The following is a 27210-nucleotide window of genomic DNA, read 5'->3' as shown; positions in this document are numbered from 1 at the left end:
GGATCATTTGAACCTAAGAGTTCAAGGCTGCAATGAGCTATGATGGTGCCATTGCACTCTAACCTAGGCAATAGAGTGAGACTCCATCAAAAAGAAGAAGAAGGAAGAAGGAAGACAAAGATGATGGCAATGAAGAAGGAGGAGGAGGAGATCATCAATAAAAAGAAAGCCCCAGACATTTTGAAGAAGACAGTTCTAAAACATTTCCACAAAAGTTGTGGCAACCTTACAGTTATCCCGACTGTCCTTTTCAAAGATTCATTTGCATGAAAGTCTCTGTATTTGTTTGCTAAAAAAAAGAGGGGTCATACTTTAGAATTATACCGACTCTTTTGTGTAAGTATACTGCCCAGCAAAACTGACACAGTGGTGAGTGTGTAGCAAAATGAGTAATTTATTGAATTGAACTAAGAGCCTAAAACATACTGGGATGAAATAGATGTATGAGTAGAGTTATAAGTCTTCTGTTATAGGACACAAATGAAAATCTCCTTAAGGATACTGCTCTACCTGTAATTTATTTCTACATTATTCTTGTGTGTAATATTATTTTTGGCATGTTAATGTATTGTCAAAGAATTCCAATCTAGTGACATGACAAAAGTTGTATTTCATTTTGGAATGTAAAAAGTGTGAAAATCAATTGAATTATATATCAATGACATGCAGCAAGAGTAACTAGCATATTCTGGGTAATGTCACTTTTCTGGAATGATTAGCAGCCTAGAGCTATTAGATTAATTGCTAGAGTTTTATTGTTACTATTATAATCAGTTGGAGTTGCTAAAATGAGATAAAAACTCAAAGCTCTCTCTTTTTTTCTCCCCCAAAAGAAAGAGAATTTGCCAGAATCTGCATAATTTAGATTACTAACTTATTTTCTTGGCATTTGACCGAACCCGTAAGTTTATGCTGGCAAATAAAATAAGCACTGAAAGTTGAAGTCACTCTTTGATCTAGTAAATAAACCTGCAGAAAATTCAGACTCAATTACTCTTTACATTTATGACATTTCTAGTATTGTAACAAGATGGTGACACATACTGCTTTCTCACTGAGAATACATGATGTATTCCGTGAGTATGCTTCAAAAATCAACGGGCTGCTTACAAATAAAACCATACAGACATTTTTACATTTATTCGTTCATTTCAATGATCACATGTGGCGTGCAAGGACTGAATAGGACTCTATGTACTGTATTGTTTTAGGTGCTATAGTGAATGCAAAGATAAATATAGACTTAGCCTGGGAAGCGCATAGATTCTGGTACAGAAATGCCATGTATGGTTGTACAGGTTGTTCACTGAACAAGAGTATCCAACTGAAGGGGAAAGTGGGGTCTAGAGCCCAGCCTACACTCCTTTTACCAAGTTCAAGGCCCTGGCACAGGGCCACGACAATCCAGGAGTAGCAGCAGCAGAAGCAGGAGTAGGAGTAAATGCTAATATTTATTGCGTGATTCCTACGTCCCAGCCACGATTCATGTGTGCTTCATGTATTCACTTATCACAACAAGCTGATGTTGTAGGCACTATTACTACTTGCATTTTATATATGAGAAAACCAAGGACAGAGAAAAATAATTAATTTGCCTGAAGTCAAACAGCTAATAAGTGGCAGAACATTTACTCACTGAGGAATACTGTACTCTGTGCCCTAAAAAGTTCAATAAAATGGCATTACACAGTATAAGCGACATGAAGGAATGCGATCAAAATGCTGGTGGGAGTTAGAAGAGAGAAGAAAAAAATGATGCTTCTGCAGAACCATGTGGAATGTGCAAAACTGTGACCAGCAAGAAGGCCTTCGGGGTAGGGTAAATTGTGTGGAAAAAAGCACAGCAGCTAGATTCTTAGAGCAGTGAAGGAGAATTGAAGAAAGAGCTTGGAGACCTACCCTAAAATACAGTGTAAACTCCTCTCACCGACGTTAGAGCTTTGACACAGGGTCCCAGTAACCTCAGAGTAGTCACAGGAGTAGTAGTGATAGAAGTAAGAGCTAATATTTAAAAGCCAATGGTGGGCTGGGCGCGGTGGCTCACACCTGTAATCCCAGCACTTTGGGAGGCCGAGGCGGGTGGATCACGAGGTCAGGAGATCGAGACCATCCTGGCTAACACGGTGAAACCCCATTTCTACTAAAAAATACAAAAAATTAGCCAAGCGTGGCGGTGGGTGCCTGTAGTCCCAGCTACTCGGGAGGCTGAGGCAGGAGAATGGGATAAACCCAGGAGGTGGAGCTTGCAGTGGTCGAGATGGCGCCACTGCACTCCAGCCCTGGTGACAGAGCGAGACTCTGTCTCAAAAATAAATAAATAAATAAATAAATAAGTGCCAGTGGTGGTTTCAGAGTAGGAGTGAGCACAGGATTAACACTCAGATTTAGGAAGACTTATAATCCCCCAATACAATGAAAGCTGGAAGGGTGTGGAGGAGGGGAGCAGAGAGAAGAAGGGAGATGTGTTGGTATACTCATTTATTGGCACTTGGCACTTGTGCATCTTTACAAGCCAGTTTTCTTTTTTCTTTATTTTTTGAGATGGAGTCTCACTCTATTGCCCAGGCTGGGGTGCAATATACCACCATCTCCATGCACTGCAACCTCCACCTCCTGGGTTCAAGCAATCCTCTCACCACAGACTCCCGAGTAGCTGGAATTACAGGTGTGCGCCACTACGCCCAGCTGTTTTTTGTATTTTTAGTAGAGATGGAGTCTCACCATGTTGGCCAGGCTGGTCTCGAACTCCTGACCTCAAGTGATCCGCCCACCTCATCCTCCCAAAATGCTGGGATTACAGGTGGGAGCCACTGCACCCAGCCCAGTTTTCTCATTTAGTTCATTGAATTCTCTCTATTCAAAGCAAAATATCCAGTTGCTGCTCTTGTGGTTACTCAAATTTCCACACGCAAAACAAAATAAATGAACACCCAACTAGTCTGCACTGCAGCCAGTGAATCAAAGCATGTCCTCAGTTGTCATACCATCTCACAGAAGGAAACAGGATTACTATGTAACTTAAATAATTTGGACAATACAACTTAAATGATCAAATATGCCAATTTTGATCAACTCATTTTTTTGACCTCTTTTTGTACTGATAGAACCTTTTTCAAATGATGAATACACCACAAAACCTGTGTACCAAGTCATGCTCTTCACAAGACTGGGAACATAGCAAGAGACTTTTCATTGCCTGTGAAGTAGGAAGGGCAATCACTGTTGAATTGTAATAACCTCAGAATTATAAGGGACCAGAAGTTATTCCAGTTCCTGCAACTGGATAACCAGCCAGGGGTAACAGCTGAAACTTCTTTTATTAAGGACTCCCTCTATTCAGGACCCCCTTTTATTAAGGACTCATCTTTCCATGGCATAGACCTTACTGCTTATCTTTGACGGGATAGCTGTACAGGCATGTCGAAACCTCACTGACATAGGCAACAGAGGGAGATGGGAAGAAGCTGGAATTTTGGGGATTACATTTAAAAGAACTGATGTAGGCCGGGCGCGGTGGCTCAAGCCTGTAATCCCAGCACTTTGGGAGGCCGAGACGGGCGGATCACGAGGTCAGGAGATCAAGACCATCCTGGCTAACACGGTGAAACCCCGTCTCTACTAAAAAATACAAAAAACTAGCCGGGTGCGGTGGCGGGCGCCTGTAGTCCCAACTACTCGGGAGGCTGAGGCAGGAGAATGGCGTGAACCCGGGAGGCGGAGCTTGCAGTGAGCTGAGATCCGGCCACTGCACTCCAGCCTGGGCGGCAGAGCGAGACTCCGTCTCAAAAAAAAAAAAAATAAAAAAATAAAAAAATAAAAATAAAAAAAAATAAAATAAAAATAAAAAAATAAAATAAAAGAACTGATGTAGAGCCAAGTCAGTGTCCAAAATATTGTGGAAAACTGTCTTTTTTTTTTTTTTTTTTTTTTGAGGATGTGACGGGGAGAGGGTCTTACTCTCTCTTCCAAGCTGGAGTGCAGTGACACAATCATAGCTCACTGCAACCTCAAATCCTGGGTTCAGATGAGCCTCCCGCCTCAGCCTCCTGAGTAGCTGGGACCACAGGTATGCACTACCATGCATCACTAATTACTTTTTTATTTGCAGTAGAGACGAGATCTTGCTATGTTGCTTAGGGTGGCTTTGAACTACTGGATTTAAGCAATCATCACATCTCAGCCTCTCAAAGTGCTGGGATTACAGGCATAAGCCACCTTGCCTGGACTGAGAACTAAGTCTTGATGTGGGACGACATGAAACTCTCAGGACATCTAGGCAGAGGACAGAACATCTGTGGGGATCCCCTAAGGTACCATATTAGAGTGAAGCAGCTAGGGGATCCCCTAAGAAGGTACCATATTAGAGTGAGATCAGTAAGCCAAATTCAAGCTCCTGGTGATTCAGAACAAGATTCTGTGGGATTGAGAAACAGGGTGCAGCACCCTCAGGGAAGGGAATGGCAAGAGCTCATTCATAGAGGATTTCAGTTACAGCCGAAGGTGCCAGTCCTAATGGGGAACTGGAATGTTGAGCCGGAGAGGCAGGCAGAAGTAGCTGTAGTTTGTGGGCCAATAAAGTGTGTGGGAAGTTGTAACTCCACAGGCATATAGATGACAGTACTCATCCCAAGCAAAACAGAAATGCAATCTAAAACAGCAAACGAATGCTGTACCCAGCGAGGTAGGTGATTCTGACGTTACCAACAAACCACTTTCCTTGGTCTGGACCAGCAGTAGAGAAGAAAAGGCGAGCACCACCACCCAAACAGAGGAATACTCTTTATTCTTTGTACATTGCATGTACAGGAATGAGACAGGGAATAGGCACCCAGATGTTACCAAATGTGATTTCAGGTTTACTTTGTATGTGGCAGCATTTCTTTCTCTGTATTTTCCAAACTTTCTACAATAAACAGTATTTGTTCCATAAATAAAATAAATAGAAAAAAAGTACAAAAAATATGATTTTATACTCTTATTGATGAAGGGAAGAGTTACAGAAAGCAGAATGAATGCTTTAGTTTGAAGAAAATACATCCCTGGTTTCACTGTCCTTGGGAAGTCTACCTTGTTTCTAAATGACAGGGTCCTCCAGATCAGAGCCAGGCTATGCAGGAGAGAAGGGAGAGGCAAAAGGACTAGGAACAGATGGGAAAGAAAGAGTGAAGTATTTTTCAACAATCTGTGCAAACAATTGGAAAAATAACTTGCCAAAAAAAATTTTTTAAGAAGAAGGTGCAAAACTTAACTGGATAATTATTAAGAGTCCATGGTATATAAGTAACAGCTGGGAAAAAAGTTTGTGGACTGCTAGTACAGGCATTTAGATGACCCACTTTCAAGGTGATAGAGCTCAGGAGTCTAACAAGATGAATTTCAAGGTCACAGAAACAATTGATTACCCAGCAATCAATGCATTGGACTCATAAAGAAAGGGAATTAGGCAACTATACAGGGATTTGAACTCCTGGTTCTGTATGGGGAAATATTTTAAAGTCCATACTTCATCCATGAAGTCATTTTCCTTTCGAGTTGGTGAAACCCTAAAGGCATTCTGTAAAATCGTAAGACAACAGTGTCCAAGCCATTATATAAAAACAATCAGCCTCATCAAGCTCACTTTAACAATGCCCTTTTGAAAGGGAGTTTTTCTTTGGGTTTCAAAAGCATGATGTTCCTGAAATACTGGGAAGGAAAACTTGCAATAGAGTTAGAGGCGATAATTTGCATCAGGAGACTAAAATATATAACCCTTTATATTAAAGGGTAGCTGCCAACAGATGTCACAGGTAGCCAAAGAATCCTACATTTGTTCAAAACAAGCGTTAAATTTAATTGATTTTTTAGAATGAAAAGAAAGGCTTTGATGGCAAAAAACCTTGAGAAAGTAAATCTTTAAAAGAAGTTTTCTCACATGCAAGTGCTAATGAGTAAAACTACCTCCACTTTGGAGTTTATTTCATTAATGAGTATTGCATGGAAATTAACATATAATGATCCTGTATGTATGCTCTTTCTCATTTTGTTTGTTCCAAGCTCAAGAAGCATTTATCTCAAAACTGAGACTTTTTCAGTATGTACTGAAACTTTTTAAAAAAATGCATATTTTTCAACTTGGCAGTTATTTCAAAATAATTAAGGCTACATTTTAAAACTTTAGCCGAGGATATTAAGGGCAACATTATTGAAAGTATCAAACTGAAAGCATCTTAAATGTCCAACAATAGAGGATAGTTGAAGAAATTGTGGTACATTCAAGCAAAAGAAAACTCTGTAGCCATTAAAAATAATGTTATAAAGTTACATTTATCGATCTGAAAAGATTTTATGATCACGCTGCATGATCATTAACTCATTTTGTGGTGTGTGTGTGTACATCAAAGAAAGTCTGGAAGCATAAAAAGCAAAATAATAAGTGTGGCTCTCATTATGTGGTAAGATTATAGATGATTTTGCCTATCTTTATATTTGCCTGTATTCCACATTTTTATACATACAAAATTAATTTGCAATTTTTTACTAAACTTGATAACCTTATGATTAATAGGTTCCCTTCAACATGGCTTTAAGCCATATTTAGATACCTTAGTAAGAAAGGCTTTCTATGCTATACTTAGCAGCTATGCACACAATAAAACCACGGTACAATTAATAATAAATCTGATTATGTTAAAGTCTAGTGAAATATTAATCAGCTAAAATACATAGATGATTGATAGATATAATATGATCTCCATTTCACAAACAAGGAATACAAGGGCTTAGAAGGATAAAGTGACTTCTACAAGATTCCCACATCCAGAAAAGTCCTGGTCACGCGGGTGGAAGCTTTAGGATGCCACGTGTCTTCAACTGTTCGTGCTGGGTAACTTATAAATAACAGAAATTTATTTTTCATGGTTCAGGAGGCTGGAAAGTGCGAGATCAAAGCAAAGTCACTGTCTGATGAGGGCTCGATTTCTGTCTCCTAGACAATGCCTTCTTGCTATATCCTGACATGGTAAAGGGGACTAGCTAGCTCTCTGGGGTCCCCTTTATAAGGACATTAATCATATTCATGAGGGCTCCACTCTCATGATCTAATCGTCAACCAAAGGCCCTACTTCCTAATACCATCACCTTGGTGGTTAGGATTTCAACATATATATTTGAGGCGGGCATAAATATTCAGATCATAGTGCCAAACTACACTGTCATCACAAGACACCCACACAGGTATGAACACAGGAACTTTGATAAAAAGGCTAAGTCTTACAGATCTGCCTCATGTTCACAACCTTTCATTTTTTTCATTTTTTATTTATTTACTTTTTTTAGATGGAGGCTCACTCTATTGCCCAGGCTGGAGTGCACTGGCACTACCTCGGCTCACTGCAACCTCCACCTCCCAGATTCAAGCAATTCTCCTGCCCCAGCCTCCCAAGTAGCTGGGATTACAGGCGTGCACCACCACGCCCTGCTAAGTTTTGTATTTTTAGTAGAGTCGGGGGTTACACCATATCGGCCAGACTGATCTTGAACTCCTGACCTCAGGTGATCCGCCCATCTTGGCCTCCCAAAGTGCTGGGATTACAGGCATGAGCCACCACGCCAGGCTTGTTCACAGCCTTTTATGAAAAAAGAAGAAATACATGAATGTGGGGGGAATGAATTGGATCCCCCCTCCAAAATGTATATGTTGAAGCCCTAAGCCCGCAATGTGACTATATTTGGAGACAGAGCCTATGAGGAGTGAATAAAAGTTAAATGAAATCATAAAGGTGAGGTCTTATTCTGATAAGGCTAGTACCCTTACAAGAAAAGGAAGAGACCCCAGAGATTGCTCTCTCTCGACTCTACCCTAAAGAAAAAAGACCATGTGAGGACAGAGAGAGAAGGCAGCCTGCTACAAGCCATGAAAGAGGCCTCACCGGAGCTTGCAGTGAGCTGAGATCCGGCCACTGCACTCCAGCCTGGGCGGCAGAGCGAGACTCCGTCTCAAAAAAAAAAAGAAAGAGGCCTCACTAACAACCAACCCTGATGAACCCTTGATCATGAACCTTCAGCCTCCAGAACTGTGAGAAAATAAATTGCCGTTGTTTAAGCCTCCCAGTCTTTAGTATTGTGTTTTCTGTGATGCCAGCCTCAGCTGACTGATACGACTCCCAAAGGTATCAATCTAAAGCCTCTTAAAACTTGCTTTTCTACAAAGTCAAATTCAGAATTGCAAAGCAAACAAAAAGGTGACCACCCTCCTTTCCTGGATCAGTACTCTCACTCATTTATATATTCTACTTTCAGCAAGTATAAATTAAACTGACGTTCTATCCTGCCATGCCAAACCCCCATCCGTTAAAAATTACCTCCTCCTCAAGGATTTTCTGAAACTAAGAATGGAGTAACCATGCACAAATAGATCAAGCCTAAAACTTAGAAGTTACAGCTTTCCCTTTCACTCATCCCCTAAACCCCAATGGCCACTCTATCCATTGGTGGCCTCCCCACAGTACACACATTCACATACACACACCACCCTCACACAATGTGTCCCTCTTCTGTTGATCTGGAATGCACTTGCTTAATCCATAAGATTCTACACTTAAAGGCCACATCAGGCATTTATCCCTTCCCATTGTCTGAGCAGATGCTTAGGAAATGTCTATAGTTGAAAGTCAACTGCTGTTCAACATTGTTTATTTTTCCAAAAACCTTTCTTTATACCTCATCCCCAGCAGGACTCAGCATTTCCCTCCCCTAGGGCTTTACCTGAACTTAGTTATAACATATGACAATCATTTTTCTAGGCCGGCCTACCACCTTAGACTGCGAACTCTTGCAAAGCAACAGTTCAGGGAAAGGCATGGAGACCTCAGAATGTACTGGCAAAACCACGATATATCCAGGCATTCAAGCCTACATGAGGATGGGGGAGGGGGCAGCTGAAACCCCAACGATTGTGGTGAAGGAACAAGTTTGATCTAATTCCGAAGGCTTAAGTTGGGAGTAGGTTTGGGTATATGGGACTTCACTCCTCAAGGCCTCCTTCAAAGATACACAGACGCAACTTTGCCTTAGGCTGCCCATGTGTTTTCTGAGCTTATCCTACCTTTAACACTACCAAGAAGGCAAGACTCAAAAAATCCGGAATTAAAGCACCAGTCTTTAATATTTATTATGTACTTTTTTCTTTTTTAATTATTTTTATCATTTTTATTTTATTTCCTTTTTTCCCCCTCCGCCTCTTCCCATTTGATATTTATTATATACTTTATTAATTTGAGCCTCAGTTTCCTCATCTGTAAAGTGAGAAGCATGAACTAACTAAAGGATTTCTAAGATCCTTGCCACTTAAATATTCTCCAAGGCTATAAAGAGAGATTTTTTGCTTCACTAAGCCATGGTTTGGAAGAGGCTTTCTCTCTGCTTCTGTCAGTGACTCAACCTATTCTATCTTGCCATAAGGCTGAGAAAAGAGGATAAAGAACAATTTAAGATGTCCCCACTGTTTATACTATTATAAAGAAACCTTTTGGGAAAAGAACTACTCACCCTAGGCAAACATCATGTTTCATATGTGAAATACTTGCATATAGATAACTAGTCTGCATGTTAAAATAATGCTGCCTGACCTCCTGTATTAATTAGGGTTGTGTTACAAGAAACAGAAAACCTGACCCTGAATAGCTAAGGGGCAAAAAAAAAAAAAAGGAAAATTTTTGTGGCTAACATATTCAGGATCTACCGGCTCTACTGAGCTGAAAGGTGAGTCATTTCCACTGAAGCCACAGGTAGGAATACAACGGGGGAAGGCGAGAAAGTACTTATGGATGCTACAGGAAGTGACAAGTACCTCCAACAGCAATTGCTTATTCCATCTTTTTTCCCTTTTCTTCTTATTACATCAATGGATTGCTTTCCAAATAGGTTCATTGCCATTGTTTTTTTCTGTAAACATTTAACAAATATTCTGCCTGAATAAGCTTAAAATCACACACCCAACATTTAGATTATTAAAAGTTTACTCTCATTTTAAGATTGATTTTCCTTCTAAATCTCTAGATTTATTACAGAACCATTTGAGAAATCAAAAACTTCTCATTTGGTTAAGCTGTCCTCGTGCTAAGATGAGATGATGTTCTGTCTTTTCTCAAGTTGGGTCTATGCTTATAACTTCCCAATAATTAAGCTGAAAAGAAAAGGGATCATCTGTTTCTGCTGTGATACAGAATCAAAATAAGAATAATTTGCTCAGTAATATACTCTCTGACAAGGTCTCCAACCTTGCAGCTGCATTTTGCTCTTTGTGAGGCCATTCAAAATAACACAAGGGCCACCCATTGGCAGGTGAATATCTGAAAACTTTTAGAATAATTACAGGGCACTCTTAACAAGTCTATCACACAGGCATTTTTAAATACTCTTCTTACCTTATATAAGAATGCCAGGCACTGGGGGAAAAGTTTCTTTCTAACAGTTCTCAAGTGTGTGAGCTGGAGCCAGTCTATCTGGGTTCAAATTGTCAAGTAGTATACATGGCCAAACACATCCATCATTTTGTGCCCCGGCCTTTCCATGTGTGAAATGGGGATAATAACCGTACCTGACTTACAAGGCTGTTTAAGGATGAAATAAATTAAAACTGGTAGAGCACTTGGCTCATAGTCATCATTACAGATGCTTTTGTGAAACGTTAGTAATTTCTTCCAAAAGATATTTCCTATCTTCTTCAATTCATGTTTATTGAGTGATGCGGTTTAGATGTTTCTCCCCTCCAAATCTCATGTTGAAATGTGATTCCCAGTGTTGAAGGTGGGGCCTGGTGGGAGGTTATTGGATCATGGGGGCAGATCCTTCATGAATGGGTTAGCACCATCCCCTTGGTGATGACTGAGTTCTCCCTCAGTTAGTTTACACAGATCTGGTTGTTTAAAAGGATCTGGGACAAATTAGCCAGGCATGGTGCCACATGCCTATAGTCACAGCTACTTGGAAGGCTGAGGCAGGGGAATCACTTGAACCCAGGAGGTGGAGGTTGCAGTGAGCCAAGATCGCACCACTGCACTCCAGTCTGGCAACAGAGCAAGAGTCCATCTTAAAAAAAAAAAAAAAAAAAAAAAGTCTGGGACGTTGTCCTTCTCTCTCTCTCTCTCTCTCTCTCTCTCTCTCTCTCTCTCTCTCTCTCTCCCACATGAATGCCTGTTCGCCTTTGCTCTGGGACATGAGTAAAAGCTTCCTGAGGCCTCACCAGAAGCCAAGCAGATGCTGAGGCCATGCTTTCTGTACAGCTTGCAGAACCATGAGACAATTAAACCACTTTTTTTTTTTTTTTAAATAAATTACCCAGTCTCAGGTCTTTCTTCATAGCAATACAAGAACAGACTAATACATGGAGGAAACATGATATTGATTTTGAAATGTTATGATGTACTCTTAGATTTAGGGAAAATAAAAATAAGAGAGATGACTAGCTGGGACTGTTGGAAGAGCTTCTCCATCTTTTCCATGTTACAAGATCTTAGACCTAGATTGTCTACCCAAGGATATGTGAAGTACCTAAAGTAGAGTACTCAATACTCTATCTTAGAATCTTAGTAACCTCATAGTAACCTCATAGTCTAGAAGTTTATAATTGAGATGAGCATCCATCCCAGGACATTTCAAAATGCAAGGGCAGGTTTTGGCCTGTCCAAATGACTAAGGACGACACCAGGATTTAGTGTTCAGGGACTACTAGGGCTACTAAATTCTCTATAACTCCTGTAGTCCCAGCCACTTGGGAGTCCTGTAAAACTCCATTATTCATGGAGTTTTACTTAAGGAAGAATCATCCTGCCCAAAATGGCAGTGTTGCCCCTTTTAAGACACATACGACCTCCAATTTTTCACTGTTAGGTGCCCTGGGGTCATACAGCCAGTGTGAACACATCCAAAAACTATGCCTCAAAAAGCATCACACTCTACTCTTGTCTAGTTCAAAATATTAAACAGTTCTTCCTTATACTGAGTCAGTCAATGTTTGTCCTCTGGTCTTCATCCTGCCCGCTGTGACCCACGGAATCTGTCTGGTTATGTGAAAAATGAAACTTGCCAATCCCCAAAACCAATGTAAAGTATTTACAAATTGCTATGTCAAAGTTGCTGATCTAAGGAGCACCAGAAGTGTCTCCAAACTTCTTGGTCTCTCTCTCTCACTCTTGCTCTCAGTTTCATGCTCCAACTCTCTCTCTGGCTCTTGGCCTCTCAGTAAAAAGGAGAGTAAAGCACCACAGCTCAGAGGAGCTGCATCCACATTCACTCTGCAGTGAAAAGTAGCTTCCCCTAATGGGATATTAAGTATTTTCTCAACCAGAATTCTCATGAGCAGCCAGGGTTCCTGATTAAGGAGTAGCTCTACCATGCCTATGAACTAACTGAGTTTAACAAACCCATTACCTTTAATTCACAAGTCTAAGATCTACACAAGGCAGGGCATGGTGGCTCACGTAGCTCACGCCGGTAAGCCCAGCACTTTGGGAGGCTGAGGCAGGCAGATTGCCTGAAGTCAAGAATTCGAGACCAGCCTGGTCAACATGGTGAAACCCCATCTCTACTAAAAATACAAAAAAAAAAAAAAAAAAAAAATTAGCCAGGCATGGTGGTGTGTGGCTGTAATCCCAGCTACTTAGGAGGCTGAGGCAGGGGAATTCCTTCAACCAGGGAGGTGGAGGTTGCAGTGAGCCGAGATAGCACCACTGCACTCCAGCCTGGGCAACAGAGTGAGGCTCCATCTCACAAAAACAAACAAACAAGCAAACAAACAAAAACAAGTAATGAGAAATTTCAATAATGTAATTATGGATGAGAACAATGTGTCATCTTTGCTGTTCACCCTAAAGGCAACAGAGGCTGAAAAGATACCAAATCAAAGAACTTATCCACTACATTGGGCTGGAAAATCTACATATGTGATTTGAAAAGCAACTCAACAAGGTCTGAGAGATAGTTTCTTTGTTGTGGCTATTGTACTTTTTATTAAAATCTAGCAAATATAGAGAAAAGTGCCCAAATTCAAAGTGCACAGTCCAGAGCCAGTGTTAATGGTGGAATCTTTCAAACTTGCAAAGAAAAGATAGTTCTCATGCATATTAACATTCTACAGTGCTAATTTTTTAATGTAAAACTATTTTAATTTGATGAATCAACTATAGTACCAAAACCTGATGAGGAAAGGAAAGAGAGAGAGAGGAGAGAGAGAATGTAGACTAATATTACATAGATATTTATTAGAAATTCAAAATAAACAATAAAAATTGTGACACTTACTGAACAGTTAATAGACACCACTTCCTTGTTGAGACTTAGATATATTATCTTATTTAACACTAAGTATACTCACGCAATAGGTATCACTATTTCCATTTTATAGAAGAGAAAGCCAAATTACTAAAGTTCACTAACTAGCCCATAGTCACATAGTGAGTGGCAGAGCTGAGATTAAAATTCAGTTGGTATTCCAAAGTTCTGCCTCCTAATCACTGTTTTCAATTAACAAATTGAATTCAAAAGCCTTTGTCAAAATTCACTGCTATCTAATAAGGCTCTTTTTTTCTACAAATGCAAAGAGAGTTTATGGTTTATCACCAGAAAAAATCTACTAATATATTAGATCTCATAAATGCAAAATACAACAAACCAAAAAAGCAACGTAACCAAGATAAATATGTAAACTTAACAAAATTCAACATTCACTCTGAGAAGTGTTTCAAAATTATTAATATGATATTAAGAAAATAGATCTGATATTATAGTTAAGTTATATCCACTAAAATTGGTGATAAGGATGCTCATAATCTACCCTATTATTTATTACTGATCTGAAAATTCTGACCAATGTTGTGACATGAAAGTTAGAAATAAGAGGCTTAATTTTTTAAATAAGAGAAAAATACATATATAATTGTTTGCAACGGAAACTATTTGCTCTCTAGAAAATCCCGGAGAATTAACTGAAAACTTACTAGTATTCACAAGATACTTCAATAAGAAGATTGGATGAAAGATAAACATACAAAAATCAATAGCTTTCCTGTAGATCAGTGATAACCAGCCAGAAGATATAATTGAAAATATTGGAAAAACTCAATGGGTTGTGTTTTCTAATCACTGTCTCTTGTAGAAGTCAACAATCCTTTTTGGGGAGGAGTTCTTTTTACTATATCTAGTTTTTAAAGTTGCAATCAAAGTTACGATTTTTATACAGTAAAACATTACTTATCTTCAGTAAAAGATTTTATGTTTCTCTAGAAGAAAGATCTAACAATGCTTTCTAAAAAGTTTTAGTGCAATTGTTGAAATTATAGTGTAGGATTCTTGTCATATTCAGTAACCATTTAAAATTACTGAAATAGTTGTAGCTCCAACATGTTGTAAAAGAGAATTCCAGAACCATGTATTAGGCTAGAATAAATTAGGTACTTGATCTTATTTTAGTTAAGTACACTAACCATTCTTTGTCCTATGGAGGAAAACTTCCAAAAGTAAGATCATTTGAGACCATTCAGTGGTTGATTCCAAATCTTTTAAAAATGCTTTGCATTCATGCAAAGATAACGTTTTTATTTTTCCATCAACTTGAGTTTTGTTTTCCTTACAAAAACAACCACACTCTTACCTTGTTTTAGTGTATCAGTGCTAATTTTAAAATCTAGCATACAAACAGAGAGGCAGTTCTAAAAGAAAGGGTTTGAAAAGGAAACCTGAATATTCAAATATTACTTTCAACGCACTTCTTTGCTGGCACCTCCTTAAAGAACAGAGTAATGAAATCTCAATCTCTCCCGTTAGTTAATTAGTACCTTTGCACCTTAAGGACTGGAAACACTACATTGTTAATTATCTACAAGTCCTTGCTCAAAAACCAGCGGCTGCTTATGTCTTCTTTTTCTTATGCATAGGTTTACACAACCCCTAAAAAAAAAAACAAGCCTGTCAAACATTCTTCTCTAAGCACAGGCTAAATATTATAAAATGGAGTGCCCTAACAGCTAAAGGTGAATTCAGTCAACTAGCGCCCTTGTATTGATCTCTTATTTCACCCAACACTTTTCTTCTAATCCTCTCCATAATCACATGAACTGCTAAAGCTTTCCTGAAGCTGTCAATTCGTCTTGCATCCATTTTCAAATGGCCAGCGGAGAAGCAGTCTGGGCAGTAGATCAAGCTGTCAATGTTGCCCACTTGGGCTACTGACAGTCCTCTTGAAGCCTCCTGGCACCTCTGTCAAGGGCCTCCTAGGGTTCTTCAAAACTCTTCTCCCTTGGAAGAGAGCGAGGAGGGTAAAGGAGCCAGAAAGGTATTGATCCATTCTTTTAACATGCTAATTTGCCTGGGGCTGCTTCAGCCATTGCCAAGCTGGAAACTTCTAAAGGAAACTGGTTTTCAAAGTGGAGATGTCTTTTTCAAACACTTAAATCTGAAAACAAAAGAATGCAAGCCTCAAGTTCACAGTGCAAAGCAAGAGAGGTCAGCCAAACACAAACAGGATAGCTCATGTGTAAAAAGATGTCCTAAAATTAATTGATGAATTTTGATCGAGAAATTTGAACGTTTGAAATGTATTTTAAATGTCTAAAGTCTGTGAATGCATCGTAACCAATCAGGATGCAACCTACTGAGTAACATTAATCTATGGGAGAAAAATTAAGGCTGATATAATTAAACTGCTGTAAAACATTAATAACATTGATACTGATGAATACTTGGGCCTCTCCATAAGTGATGAAAATGGAAAATAAAACTGATTGTTCCTTTAATTGCACCTCTAACTGGCAAACACAACATGAGGCTAGACAAGAAAAAGGAGGGGTTGGGGAATTGCCACATTATGAAAGTATCTTTGTTTACTGCCTTTGTTATCGGTTTATTATTTCATCAATGAAACATACAGTAGAGATAAGACCACAAGACATAATTAAGAGCCTAAAGATTGCAAAGTATTACCATCTTCAGTTTGTAAAATTAATTCATCAAAAGCAATGATTTGCTCGTATTTTTCAGGTCAGGTATTTCTGGGGACATATTGCTAGTTGTGAACGGTTATTAAAGGAAGAAGTCACATAAAAGAGATGGCTGCAATCCTAATGAAGAATCCACTGTGGAAAGCAATAGCTGGGAAAGGTGAAGTCTTAAATCAGGGAAGTTCTTAAGGACAAAAGCCCAAGAGAAAAAGCATTCCTAACTGAGCCGAGTCTTAACTGATCATGAGGTTGGCCCATATTTACCTGCCATGGTATTATGGGAGGAAATCAGTATTCTGTTAACCTCTGACCTCTCAGCTCTGAAGCAGACAAAGGCCCAATCTGGAGGCCTGGGAGAACATAGCCAAATGTCAAACAGCAGGGAAGCGATTGTTACAGAAACATTTGGCTTGGGCACAGGCAGCTTCATTGGGGCAAACTGCTATTCACAGAAACAAGCCATGAAGAGATAACGCCATAAAATATGAACAACATGGAACCTTTTTCGCCTTGCTTCTAAATTGTTAGCTTTATGGGACTTCATGCTGAACAGTATGAAAAAAATCCAATTTGCTTTGAAGCGCATTAGTCTGTCTAACATCCTAATTATTGTTTACATTGCCATTTGCCTTCTATTAAGAATTGAATAATTACCCAGCACTTCATAGTTTAAAAATACAAGCAAACAGGATTATCTGGGTAATTAAGAAACTGTACCACAGCTTTGTACTGGTGCAGAAAATATCTGTAAACGGAAGGGAAATGATAATTATCAATCAACTTACTTCAAATGGTATTTTAAGGATTTTGAGCAATTTGAGATCTGTAACTTATTAAGAAGAGGTTAGTAAGATCACCTTTGAGAAGAGTGGGTCTGTTTAAATCCATCCTGAGAAACAAGAGCCAGATAAGCAGCTGAATTTTCTCATCCACTAATGACACCAGGGAACACACCACGTACAGAGCATTCTGCTGCTCTTTAATCCTAATAATCCATCCCAAATGGACTTTGAACAGCATCATCAAACTTTGTCAGACCATGTGGAGCAAAACCAAAGCTCTTCCACATTTAGATGTTGTTTTAACTGACTTTGCTTTGACTTAATTACACTGCAACGTCTAGCTCTGCCCGTTTTCTGCTCTGTGAAATTAGTTTGAACTCAAGTCCCATTGAACTTCAAAAACATTTCATGCAAAGTCCTCTTCTTCTAGTTTATAGAACGCCTATGTGATCACGGCCTTTCAGAAGATAGTGCTGGTTTCAACCAGAGTTAAGTTTGTTGGGTAAAATATGCAGTATGCTTGCCTTCCCTTTCTAAAAGGAATAAAGCTAAGGTGAAAAAATAAGTAAATTTGGAGACAGTGGGGGGAGTGGGGAGGAGGAAGAGAGAAACAAAAGATGATATTCAACCAAAAGTGAATTCACAAATATAATAAGGAACAGAATTATAGTCCATACACATTTTAAATAATTTTATCTGGGGACATAAGTGAAAATATGAAATTTTCATTGTGATTCTAGGTACGAAGATTGATGTATTCGTTCATAGATGAAGAAACACAGATGAAAATCCCCGTGGTGATTTGTACATCATAGATTTTAAATATCTACTCATTGATGGCATGAATGGACTCCAGCCCATGAGTGACCTAAAGCCTATTTTCAGAACTTCCTGAGCTCTGACGATTCTTTTTCAAAGAATTGTATCTTCTTACTTTACAATTTTTTAAAGTGCTTTGTTGGGACACTTCTGAACATTCCTAGCATAATCTGAATAGTGCCATCCCCTCCCACCTCAGAAAGAACAGCAAGATTCCAGCTGAAGCTGTCACTAAACAGACAAGCCAAGGGATTCACCCAGGCTGGGTTCCTTTTCCAAAGGTCAAAATGAAATGAGCAGCAGGGACTTGGGTTATTGAGCATGGGGCAGGAGGGGCCGGAGAGTGACAACCAGCCACGCTGGGGGCAGAGGGTGCATAAAAAGAGCACTGTGCCAATACTCTCCCCTCTGCCTCCCACCCCTGATCTCTGGAAGCATTCAAATCAAAACCGAATTAATTTGCATGGTGTCTAAATCATTGGGCTCTGCATAAACAGAAGGAGATTTTGGCTGGGGTTTCCAAAGGAAGCCCTCATTGCCTTTGTGAAAGGGGGAAATGGGTGTGCTGTTTTGCAGGAGGGCGAATACAGAATATGCAAATGAAGAATCTGCTGCCTGGAACTGCAGGGCTGGGCCGACAGCTGACGACCCGCATTCACCCAGAAAAAGGCTGGGGTGTCCAAAGGGAGTTGTAAGCAGTACCAACATGTGTGTTTCCCAGGAAAAAGAAATAGACCCTGAATATTCATAAAATGTTCATTTAGTCATGGGATTCTTAATTACCCTCCAGATCATGGAACCAAGTGACCTCACCTGTTCTCCTCCCCCAAAACAGCTCAGGGGTACCAGCTGTAATGGGATTCAGGGAGAAAGCTTTTATGCCTTCAGTGAAAAAGATCTAGTCTCTCAGGGTCCAGGGGACAGCTGAGGCCTTCTTTAATCATTCCTTCTCACAAGCACAGTAAAACTGAAGGGAGCACTGAGCCATGTTATTGGACACAGATAACCACTTTTTAAAAAGCCAAGAGCTATAAATTGCTGCCTAATTTTATAGAAACGTCTAAAGGGTTGAGTAAATAAAATGTCATTCTTCTAAACTACCTGAGTCTCCCAGATTATGAAAAAGTTTTCAGAGCTTTCTTACTTCGTTTTCATTTTGAAAGCCTCTGCATGACCTGCAGAAGTGCAGTCTGTTACCTTCCAAAGAAACTAAAAGGTGATGGACTAGATGCAGTGGTTCTCCATCTTTTTAGCCTCAGAACCTCCTTACCTTACACTCTCAAAAATTATCAATAATGTTTTCGTGTGTGTGAGTCATAACTACTAATATTTACCAATACAAATTGAAACTGAAAAATGAGGTTTTAAATTATTTCAAATTCTTTGAAAAACAACAATAATTAACTCATTACATGTTAACACAAATAGCATATTTTAAACACTGTTGCCCAAAACAAAAGTAAACTTAGTGAGAAAAGTGACATTGTTTTACTTCCTTCTCCCCTCCCTTCCTTCCTGCCTGCCTGCCTTCCTTCCTTCCTTCCTTCCTACCTTCCTTTTTTTTTTTTTTTTTTTTTTTTTTTTGACAGTCTCGCTGTATCGCCCAGGCTGGAGTGAAGTGGTAAGATCTTGGTTCACTACAACCTCCACCTCCCGGATTCAAACGATTCTCCTGGCTCAGCCTCCAGAGTAGCTGGGACAAGCTCACGCCACCATGCCCAGCTAATTTTTTTCTTTTTTTTTTTTTCAGTAGAGATGGGGTTTTACCATATTGGTCAGGCTGGTCTTAAACTCATGACCTCGTGATCCACCTGCCTAGGCCTCCCAAAGTGCTGGGATTACAGGCATGAGCCACTGCGCCCAGCCACTACTTTTTTTCCTTTCATGTTTCTTGAACGTCTGGCTTAATAGAGGACAACCAAATTCTTTCACAGTAGTCTCATCATTCCCATGATTTGGCTCTCTGTGGTTTTGCCTACCAAAGGTCCAGTACAGTAAGATATTTTTGAGACAGGGATAGAAAAAACGATAGAGAGAGGCTATATGCACATAATTTTTATTAAAATATATTGTTACAATTGTTCTATTTTATTATTGTTGTTGGCATTCTCTTATTGTGCTTCATTTATAGCTTAAACTTTAGCATAGGTACATATGTATAGGAAAAAACAGTGCATAAGGGTTTGGTATTATTTGAGCTTTCAGCATCTATTGAGGGTCTTGGAAATATCCCCCAAAGTTAAAGGGGATCACTACATTTGCTTCTGTATTCAACTTAATAACATTACCATACATCAGTTAGCTTCTAGAAAACTCCACTGTTCACTCACGAGAGAATTAGAAAAAAAAGGCAAATAACATCTTAGTGTTATTAAGAAAGTTTTGACCTTGCAGAGCACATGAAAGGGTCTTGGGGAACATAGCTGGACCACATGGAGAACCACAGTGACTTGGGGCACAGAGGATTGGATCAATGTAGACAAGACCAGCCATTTGGTACCATCCCCTCACTCTTCCCTGTATTTGTCACCATTGCCTCCTCAAAAGATCAAAACCAAACAAACAAACTCTCTATTCTGGAACCTAAATGAAATGGTTTCTTTGTTGGATTGATCAAACAGCCCATATTGTCACCATATTTCTATCTAACAACAATCAAAATAAGAGTAATAATTTTCACTTTCTAAGCATTTTAATGATTCTAAGCACTGTGCCAGGCCCTTCATCCATTCATGCATATATGTGTGCCATATATAATAATTTACTATTGCCACCAATTTGCAAATATGAACTCGAGGTTAGGGAAGCTAAGTTAGTGTCTACAATTGCACATCTGATTAAGTGGCTCAACTCCAAAGGCAGTTACTGGCCACTTTGTGCTAACTGTATGTTAACTTCACATGCTGCAGAGAATTTTGAAGGTTTAGATGTAAAGAAGATTCATAAACATGATTTAAAAAGGACCAAATTGAATAGAAATCATGAACAAGGACCTCATTAATACATTAGTCGCATGCAAAGATTTTAATATATCATGTTGACTCCATGAAACATAACTCCACCAAATAATTGTTATATGTGAAACAGGCTGCTATTTCTTATACATTCAGTCATTCATTCATTCAATGGACATTTAACACCATATGTTCCATACTCATCACTGATGTTACTACTCTGGTTACGCCTAATGCTCCCCCCACTGACATTCTCATAAGGAAGTTCTCCTCAATTCATATGTTCAAGATAAAGGCAGAAAAATAACAAAGCAAGGTTAATCATTCAATGTTTTAACAAAAACATACATATATGATTACAAATTAAAGTGTTAGTTTAAAAATATTACCAGGAAATACTGAAACAACCTAGATATCTACCAATAAGGAAAAGATTAAATAAAGCATGGCATACTTATACTACAGAATATTAATCTTCAATGAAGGAGAATTAAGAAAAGCTATATTCTCTAATATACAGTGATATCTATGACAGTCAAGCATCATAAAAACAGGATGACAATTACAAGGATGATTCCATCTATTATTTTAAAAATACATGTATATGGCTATATTTGAGTTACCTGCCAAATTGTGAAAAATGGTAACTTGTAAAATGTAAGCTTTTGAAAACTGTGTGTGTGTATGTGTGGTGGGTGTGGGGGTGCGTGTGTGTGTGTGTGTGTGTGTGTGTGGGCCGGGAGTGGAAGAGTTACAATTTTTACTTTATGTAATTCTATACGAGAAGTTTATCTGACAAGCCTTCAGTCCTTTGCCAATGTTAAATTTACCAATTATCCTTCCCCCCGGCATTAAGTAGTAAAGTTCAGTTATGTGAAAGTCAAACTTATATTATGACCACCTCTGCTTTGCACAGCAGTAACTGAAAAACCACTTAATAAGGCTTTTTCTTAGAGGCTCAAATCTTAATAGAATAATTATGTCTTAATTCATTTCTGAAAGATACAAAGAAGCTCAGTTAGACTAAAATAAGTCATCAACTCTTGAATACCATATTCAAAAATCCCTAACTGAGATAATTCCTATGCGATGCTTTGGTGAACCCCCAATAGAGACTATTGCGTGATTCACACTCACAAAGGCAGCCTGGTCACACAAAGAGGAAAAACAAAGCATAACAGAAAAAGGACAATAATTAAACGCTGCTCTTCTTATAGATAAAGAATTACATTTTTCAAAGATCACAGCCATGCTTCAAAGACAGAGATAAAAGCAGCCATGTGATTCAAGCAATTGATTCTTAATGACATGATTCAAAGGTAGAGGAAAAATTTCAACAGTGCAAAGGATATGAAGCAGCATCTCTGTGAACTAGATTTTAAATACTTCCTTTCCATTACCTCTTTCTCCTAAGCTCCTTCTATAGCATACTTGAGAAAAAAAATGTAATCAGTTTTTTGACATAGCTCTCTTCCTCTTTTCAGAGCACAAGTCTGTTTATTTTAAAACCATTAGAACATTTCTATCTTGTTCTTTCTTTTAAAAGCTTTTACTATGATACCTTTAGTTGATATGAACACATTTTAATATTGATGACTTCAATATACAACAAAATTGTATACTTCAGCAAGGCTTGATTCTTACCTAGCTTAATTTTGTCACAGTTGTAATTATTTGGCCTTAAGAGTGACTCCAAAAGAATGTTTTCTTTTTATTGGTATTATTTTTACAGGTATGCTCTGAAAAGTGCTGATTAATATTTCCCAAAGAGAAAATCTGGAGCTGTCCTTTCATTTTTCAGCTTTTTAATTAGGCAAAAAATAAGCTAATAGAGAATCTTTTTGGCCGGGTGTGGTGACTCACACTTTGTAATTCCAGCACTTTGAGGCACTGAGGTAGGAGGATCACTTGAGGCCAGGAGTTCAAGACCAGCCTAGGAAACATAGTGAGACCTCATCTCTTATATTAAAAAACAAATAATAAAAATAAATTTTAAAAATTTAATAGAATATTTTCCTCTCTTCCTTCTGCTTAATATTTCTAAAGTAATGAAAACAGTCCTGTAAAACATCTGGAACACTTCTTCATTAGGGGTGTGTCTGTCCGGAAGGAGATGTCTGAAGCGGATTTTGTTTCCTTTCTCCAACAGTCTGATGTGGCCTGGAAGCAGGACTAACTAGAATAATTATATTATCCTCTGCATCCAATCACTAGGCAAGTTCAAAGGGCGGCTAACTCCTGGGATACATTCTCCTTGAGAAGATGGGTAAGGAGCTCACACACATTGTTGTTCTACTGAGACCAAGCCAAATCATTTCAGAAAATGTTATTCAAGAGAAGAATGAACTTGCAGCTGCTTCAGAGGGCAAACCCACCATCCCCCTGCCCTCATCCTTCCTCTCCATTAGCATGTACTGCTGGGGGTAGGAACTGCAAGAGGAAGTGTAGTTCTGTCCCCAAGGTCCTTTGATGACTCCAGTGGATGATCAGGGTTAGAGTCAAACAACAGCACACCCCAGGCCCCCGCCCGCCCTGCCCATTTTTGCCCAAGGATCCTTTGTCAAACATTTAAGATCTTAATCAATCTTCACTCTGACCTCCCGGACCCCAAGGAAGATGGATGAGGAAGTAGGTGACCTTTCACCTGTTCTTCTATTTGTCCTGCCACAGTAGAACCATTGAAAAGACAATTGGGGAGGAACCTGCTGCCAGAGTTCTGAAGACTTGGCCAGTTTTCCTTTATATTCCTTCTTAAGCTTTCTTTACACCCTCTTTCTTGTCCTACCCACAAGTCACTTTTCTCTTGTTCAAAGGAAAGTTCTCTTTCCTACCAAGGAGGAAAAAAAAATGACATCCTCCAAATAATATTTGCAATACAAAGTGTGAAAATGTATATTATTATTTGTCAGGGCAAAGGAGGGAGATGCTTCCTATCTTTAGCCTTGATGTCAAGGAGTGGTCAGGGATTTTCCTTTTACTATTTCAACTCAACACTCTTAAAAGTCAACAGCTATGACGTTGGGAAGAGCACAATGACAACACAAATGCTAGTTTCAAGTTGTTGCATGATCTATGAGGTGACTTTTACCAATCTTACAACCCCAAGTCCTCATCGCAAGTCTGTAAGCTAAATATAACTATTATCATCCCATTTTATGGATGAACAAACCAAGGTTCACAGGGCTTAAGAAACATGCTCAAGGTCATCTAGCTAAGTGACCACATTCATACATCTTTCCTTGTCTCTATATTCTTTCCATTGTGCCTGGGTGCTACTCTTGATGCCTGTCACGGTATCAAGGATAGGGCCAACCATTTTTATTATTCCCAAGACTTTTAGTGTCTCAAGTCATCTTTTCAAAGTCCCACTCAAGCTTGGAATCCTTTGTCCTTCAAGTTTTTTCTTACCTAACTTCATCAGAAATTTTCACATGGCAATAATAGAAACAAACAACCAAAGTGCAAGGTCTTGTGCAAAAAGTGTCTTGAAAGAGTTAATCATTTTATTAACAGGGAAAAAAAAATCAAAATAACAAAAACAAAAACAAAAGCAAAACAAAAACAAACTTGGTTGACACGCCTGAAAACACTGACGTTTCTCAAAAACGACTCAATCCACCTTCTTCTTCTGTTAAATATCTGGCCTCGTGTTAGGAACAGCTTGCTCGGAAGTGGACTAGATTTGAAACCCTGTATTCCTCCCCTTCGAGGAACCACGTGATTAACTGGATCCCCAAGACTATCTCCATAAAGCAAACCAGAAAAATGTTCAATTGCCTTTCTATTCACTTTCCCCACCATCTTTTTCTCTTTTCTTTCTAATTTTGGTTGTAAAAATGTCAAGGAGTTTCACAACGTAGCAATGTATGAGTTACCGGGCTCTGTGACAATGGAAAATCAATGACATTAGATACACGAAGATGTGCTAACCCTGAGAGTGAACATTTTAGCAGGAAATGGAAGCCAGTGTTGTTTTACTTAAAATATATATAAGAATCTTGACATGTGAAGATGTGCAGGTCCTGTCTTACAAAACGGAAAAGGCAGAATAATTTACTCTGAAATGTGACGGCATGTCATTGCCCTGCTCATTTCACTGTTCCTGCTATGATCACAGTAATTTAGGTGCCAGCAACAATGCACTCACATATTTTCTTATATTAATACCGGAATATACTTTGGGGTATCAATTCGGTACAGCTTATCTAGCAGTTGCTAAGTCGAGAGCAAACAAAAAATCGAGGCATTAATCTTCATTTTAAAAATCCTTGAATTCCAACTTGTAAACTTTTAAATTTACATATTTTCCTTTTTTAAAAAAATTTTTATCTCTGAATCAACAGAAAAGACAGCCACTCTTTATTCTATTTACAACAAAATGAAAGAACATTGACTGTTAGTTACTCCTAGAAATACTATAGCTAAGCAGGAATGCCACTTCAGAAAAGTGTAAACTATGAAAGGAGTAACGCGTAACTTTATGACACCAAATCACCAAAAACGCAATTTTCTTCAGGTTATAACTGGATTTTCAGTCAATCAAGTGAATTACCCCATAGTTAATCCCACCCTGTCATTAAGATGGTTGAAATGCCAGACAAATTGTTTGGCAGTCAGTTATTTCAGGCTGTTTAATCACCAAATCAGATGAACCATGTGGCAATGCCATCTACAGCTCAACAATTACCCAGAGAAAAGATAAATCTGATTGTTTCATAGATGAAACCAGAATTACATTCTAACTATTTAGTAGTAACCATAACAGGATTGGCAGCCGCAGACTATTGATAACTACTATTATAAAAACAAATACCAAACAAGACAAAAACTTAGAATAAAAGACATTCTTAAGTCTTATTAAATACATGACAAACAATCCGTATAAATAGGAATTACTCTCATCTCTTACTCAGATACAAAGCCTCTGTAAAGCAAGGGACTTTATATACTCCCCAGCATTCTGTCAGGAAGGGGTAAAAGGCAAGAATAAATTGCATACATTGAACCTTAGATGAGAAAAAAAAAATTAACTTAGTAATACGGTAAGTAGTAATTAACATGATAAAAATACATAGATTTCTTCAAAAACTCAATAACTGAAATCAATAGCAAATTGTGACCCAATTTACTATTGCTTCTGACCACGGATCAAATAAGAAGACTCTTGCTTGCTTTATTATCACCTCCTAAGAGAAATAAAGAGGTCTTTCATCAAGATTGATTTCATTTAGAGAACCCATCAGTGGGTGCTCAGAGAACAGAATGTACTTGAAGCAATGCCTCCACTTCGTTGGGTCGCATCTCCACCGGTCCACAAGGCAGAAAGAAAAAATGGACTTTCTTCACTCGATTTTAATCAGTGGGCGGGAACTGGAACAACTTAATCCTAATTTCACATTTAGATCATTCACGCACATGTGCAGAAGATGGGAGATATTTACAATCTTTGTCATTTTACCAAGTCCGTAGACAGGAAAACTATGGCTCAAAAATGTGTCCGCCCTCCTTAAGTAAGGATCAATCAAGGCTGTTTCTTCAGCTTGTTCATTTACATTTCAGAGGGCGCATCAAGCCAGTTCAGATCTAAGTGCCTGTTAGTAAATGTGTTTGGCTTTCTGCTGATTACACCAGCATCATTTATTTTGTCAGTATTAGAAACGTCTTAGCTTTGCCACCTGGAGCTATAGCACTTACTCATTAGACCCCTATGTCCCACCACATCCCACAGGGGCTGCTAATTACCGGCTTTACTCCATTTAGTCTCATCTCTGATTTAATTACTTGCACTAAGCCCCAATGAAAAAACTACAATATGGACCCTCTTACCTTGGCATTCTCCGCTCCGCTCCTCATGCCCAGCGTTGCATAGACAGTTGCCAATGGGTACCAGCCATTCACCATCTGCCCCACAGTACATTTTTGGCACATCCTTCTCTTCTGAGTTGTTGACACAGGAGCCTCGAACTTCCACCAGGGAAGACGTATCAGCCCCTGTGATGGTGTCGGGAAACTGGGCCAGATTGCGGACTGTGAGTGGACACTTTTTATAGAACACACGGACTGATACCAGGGCGATGCAGGCCCCCACATCCTGAAAAGCCAGGTAAAACCCCTTTTTGCTTAATGGCCCTACATCCCGGATCTCGGTGTTCAGCTTCATGATTCTGTCACCAATGTCCACTTGGGTGAAGCTCTCATCAGCAGCAATGGTGTCAATTTTGACAAACTGGTTCTCTCTGATGAAACGCTCTTTGTCGTTGTCTGATTCATAGTAGTACAGGTTAAACGTCTCCTTGCAAGTCCCCATGACGCCCGGAAGACTGTTGCAGTCCCTCAAGGTGAATTTAATCTCAATATATACCCTCTGAGCCCCTTCTCGGGTGATCCAATCAGTTCGTAGCCAGTTATTCTGGCTGGGTTCCATCACATTGCACACTTGGTAGGTTCGGATTGGTGTATTTTTTTCATCCATGATACTCACTTCCTCCCACTGCAAAGATCCAAAGCAGATGTATCAACTACAAAGTTTCATCATGCAGTGATTTGTCAATCCCATTTTATTCTCATAGGACACCTGATCATTTTCCTTTCAATAATGAAGCAAACTACTGAGCACCCATCATCACTAAATAAAGGATCTTATGGGAGATAAGATAATATTTTATTGAGGAAGTGTTTTTT

General features: G+C 39.0%; 1 protein-coding gene across 1 annotated transcript in view; it reads right to left on the bottom strand.

Moving 5' to 3' along the window:
• Positions 1–27210, bottom strand: part of EPHA4 (EPH receptor A4) — a 156946-nt gene that overhangs the window by 120372 nt on the left and 9364 nt on the right. The window contains exon 4 of the mRNA XM_050752480.1: positions 26356–27019. Within this exon, the coding sequence (XP_050608437.1) occupies positions 26356–27019 (664 nt within the window). The remainder of the gene's footprint in view (positions 1–26355; positions 27020–27210) is intronic.

The sequence above is a fragment of the Macaca thibetana genome, chromosome 12 (assembly GCF_024542745.1).
Source record: "Macaca thibetana thibetana isolate TM-01 chromosome 12, ASM2454274v1, whole genome shotgun sequence".
NCBI classification, from domain to species: Eukaryota; Metazoa; Chordata; class Mammalia; order Primates; family Cercopithecidae; genus Macaca; species Macaca thibetana.
The sequence above is the reverse complement of the archived record's forward strand: the minus strand, read 5'-3'. Positions and strand labels throughout refer to the sequence as shown.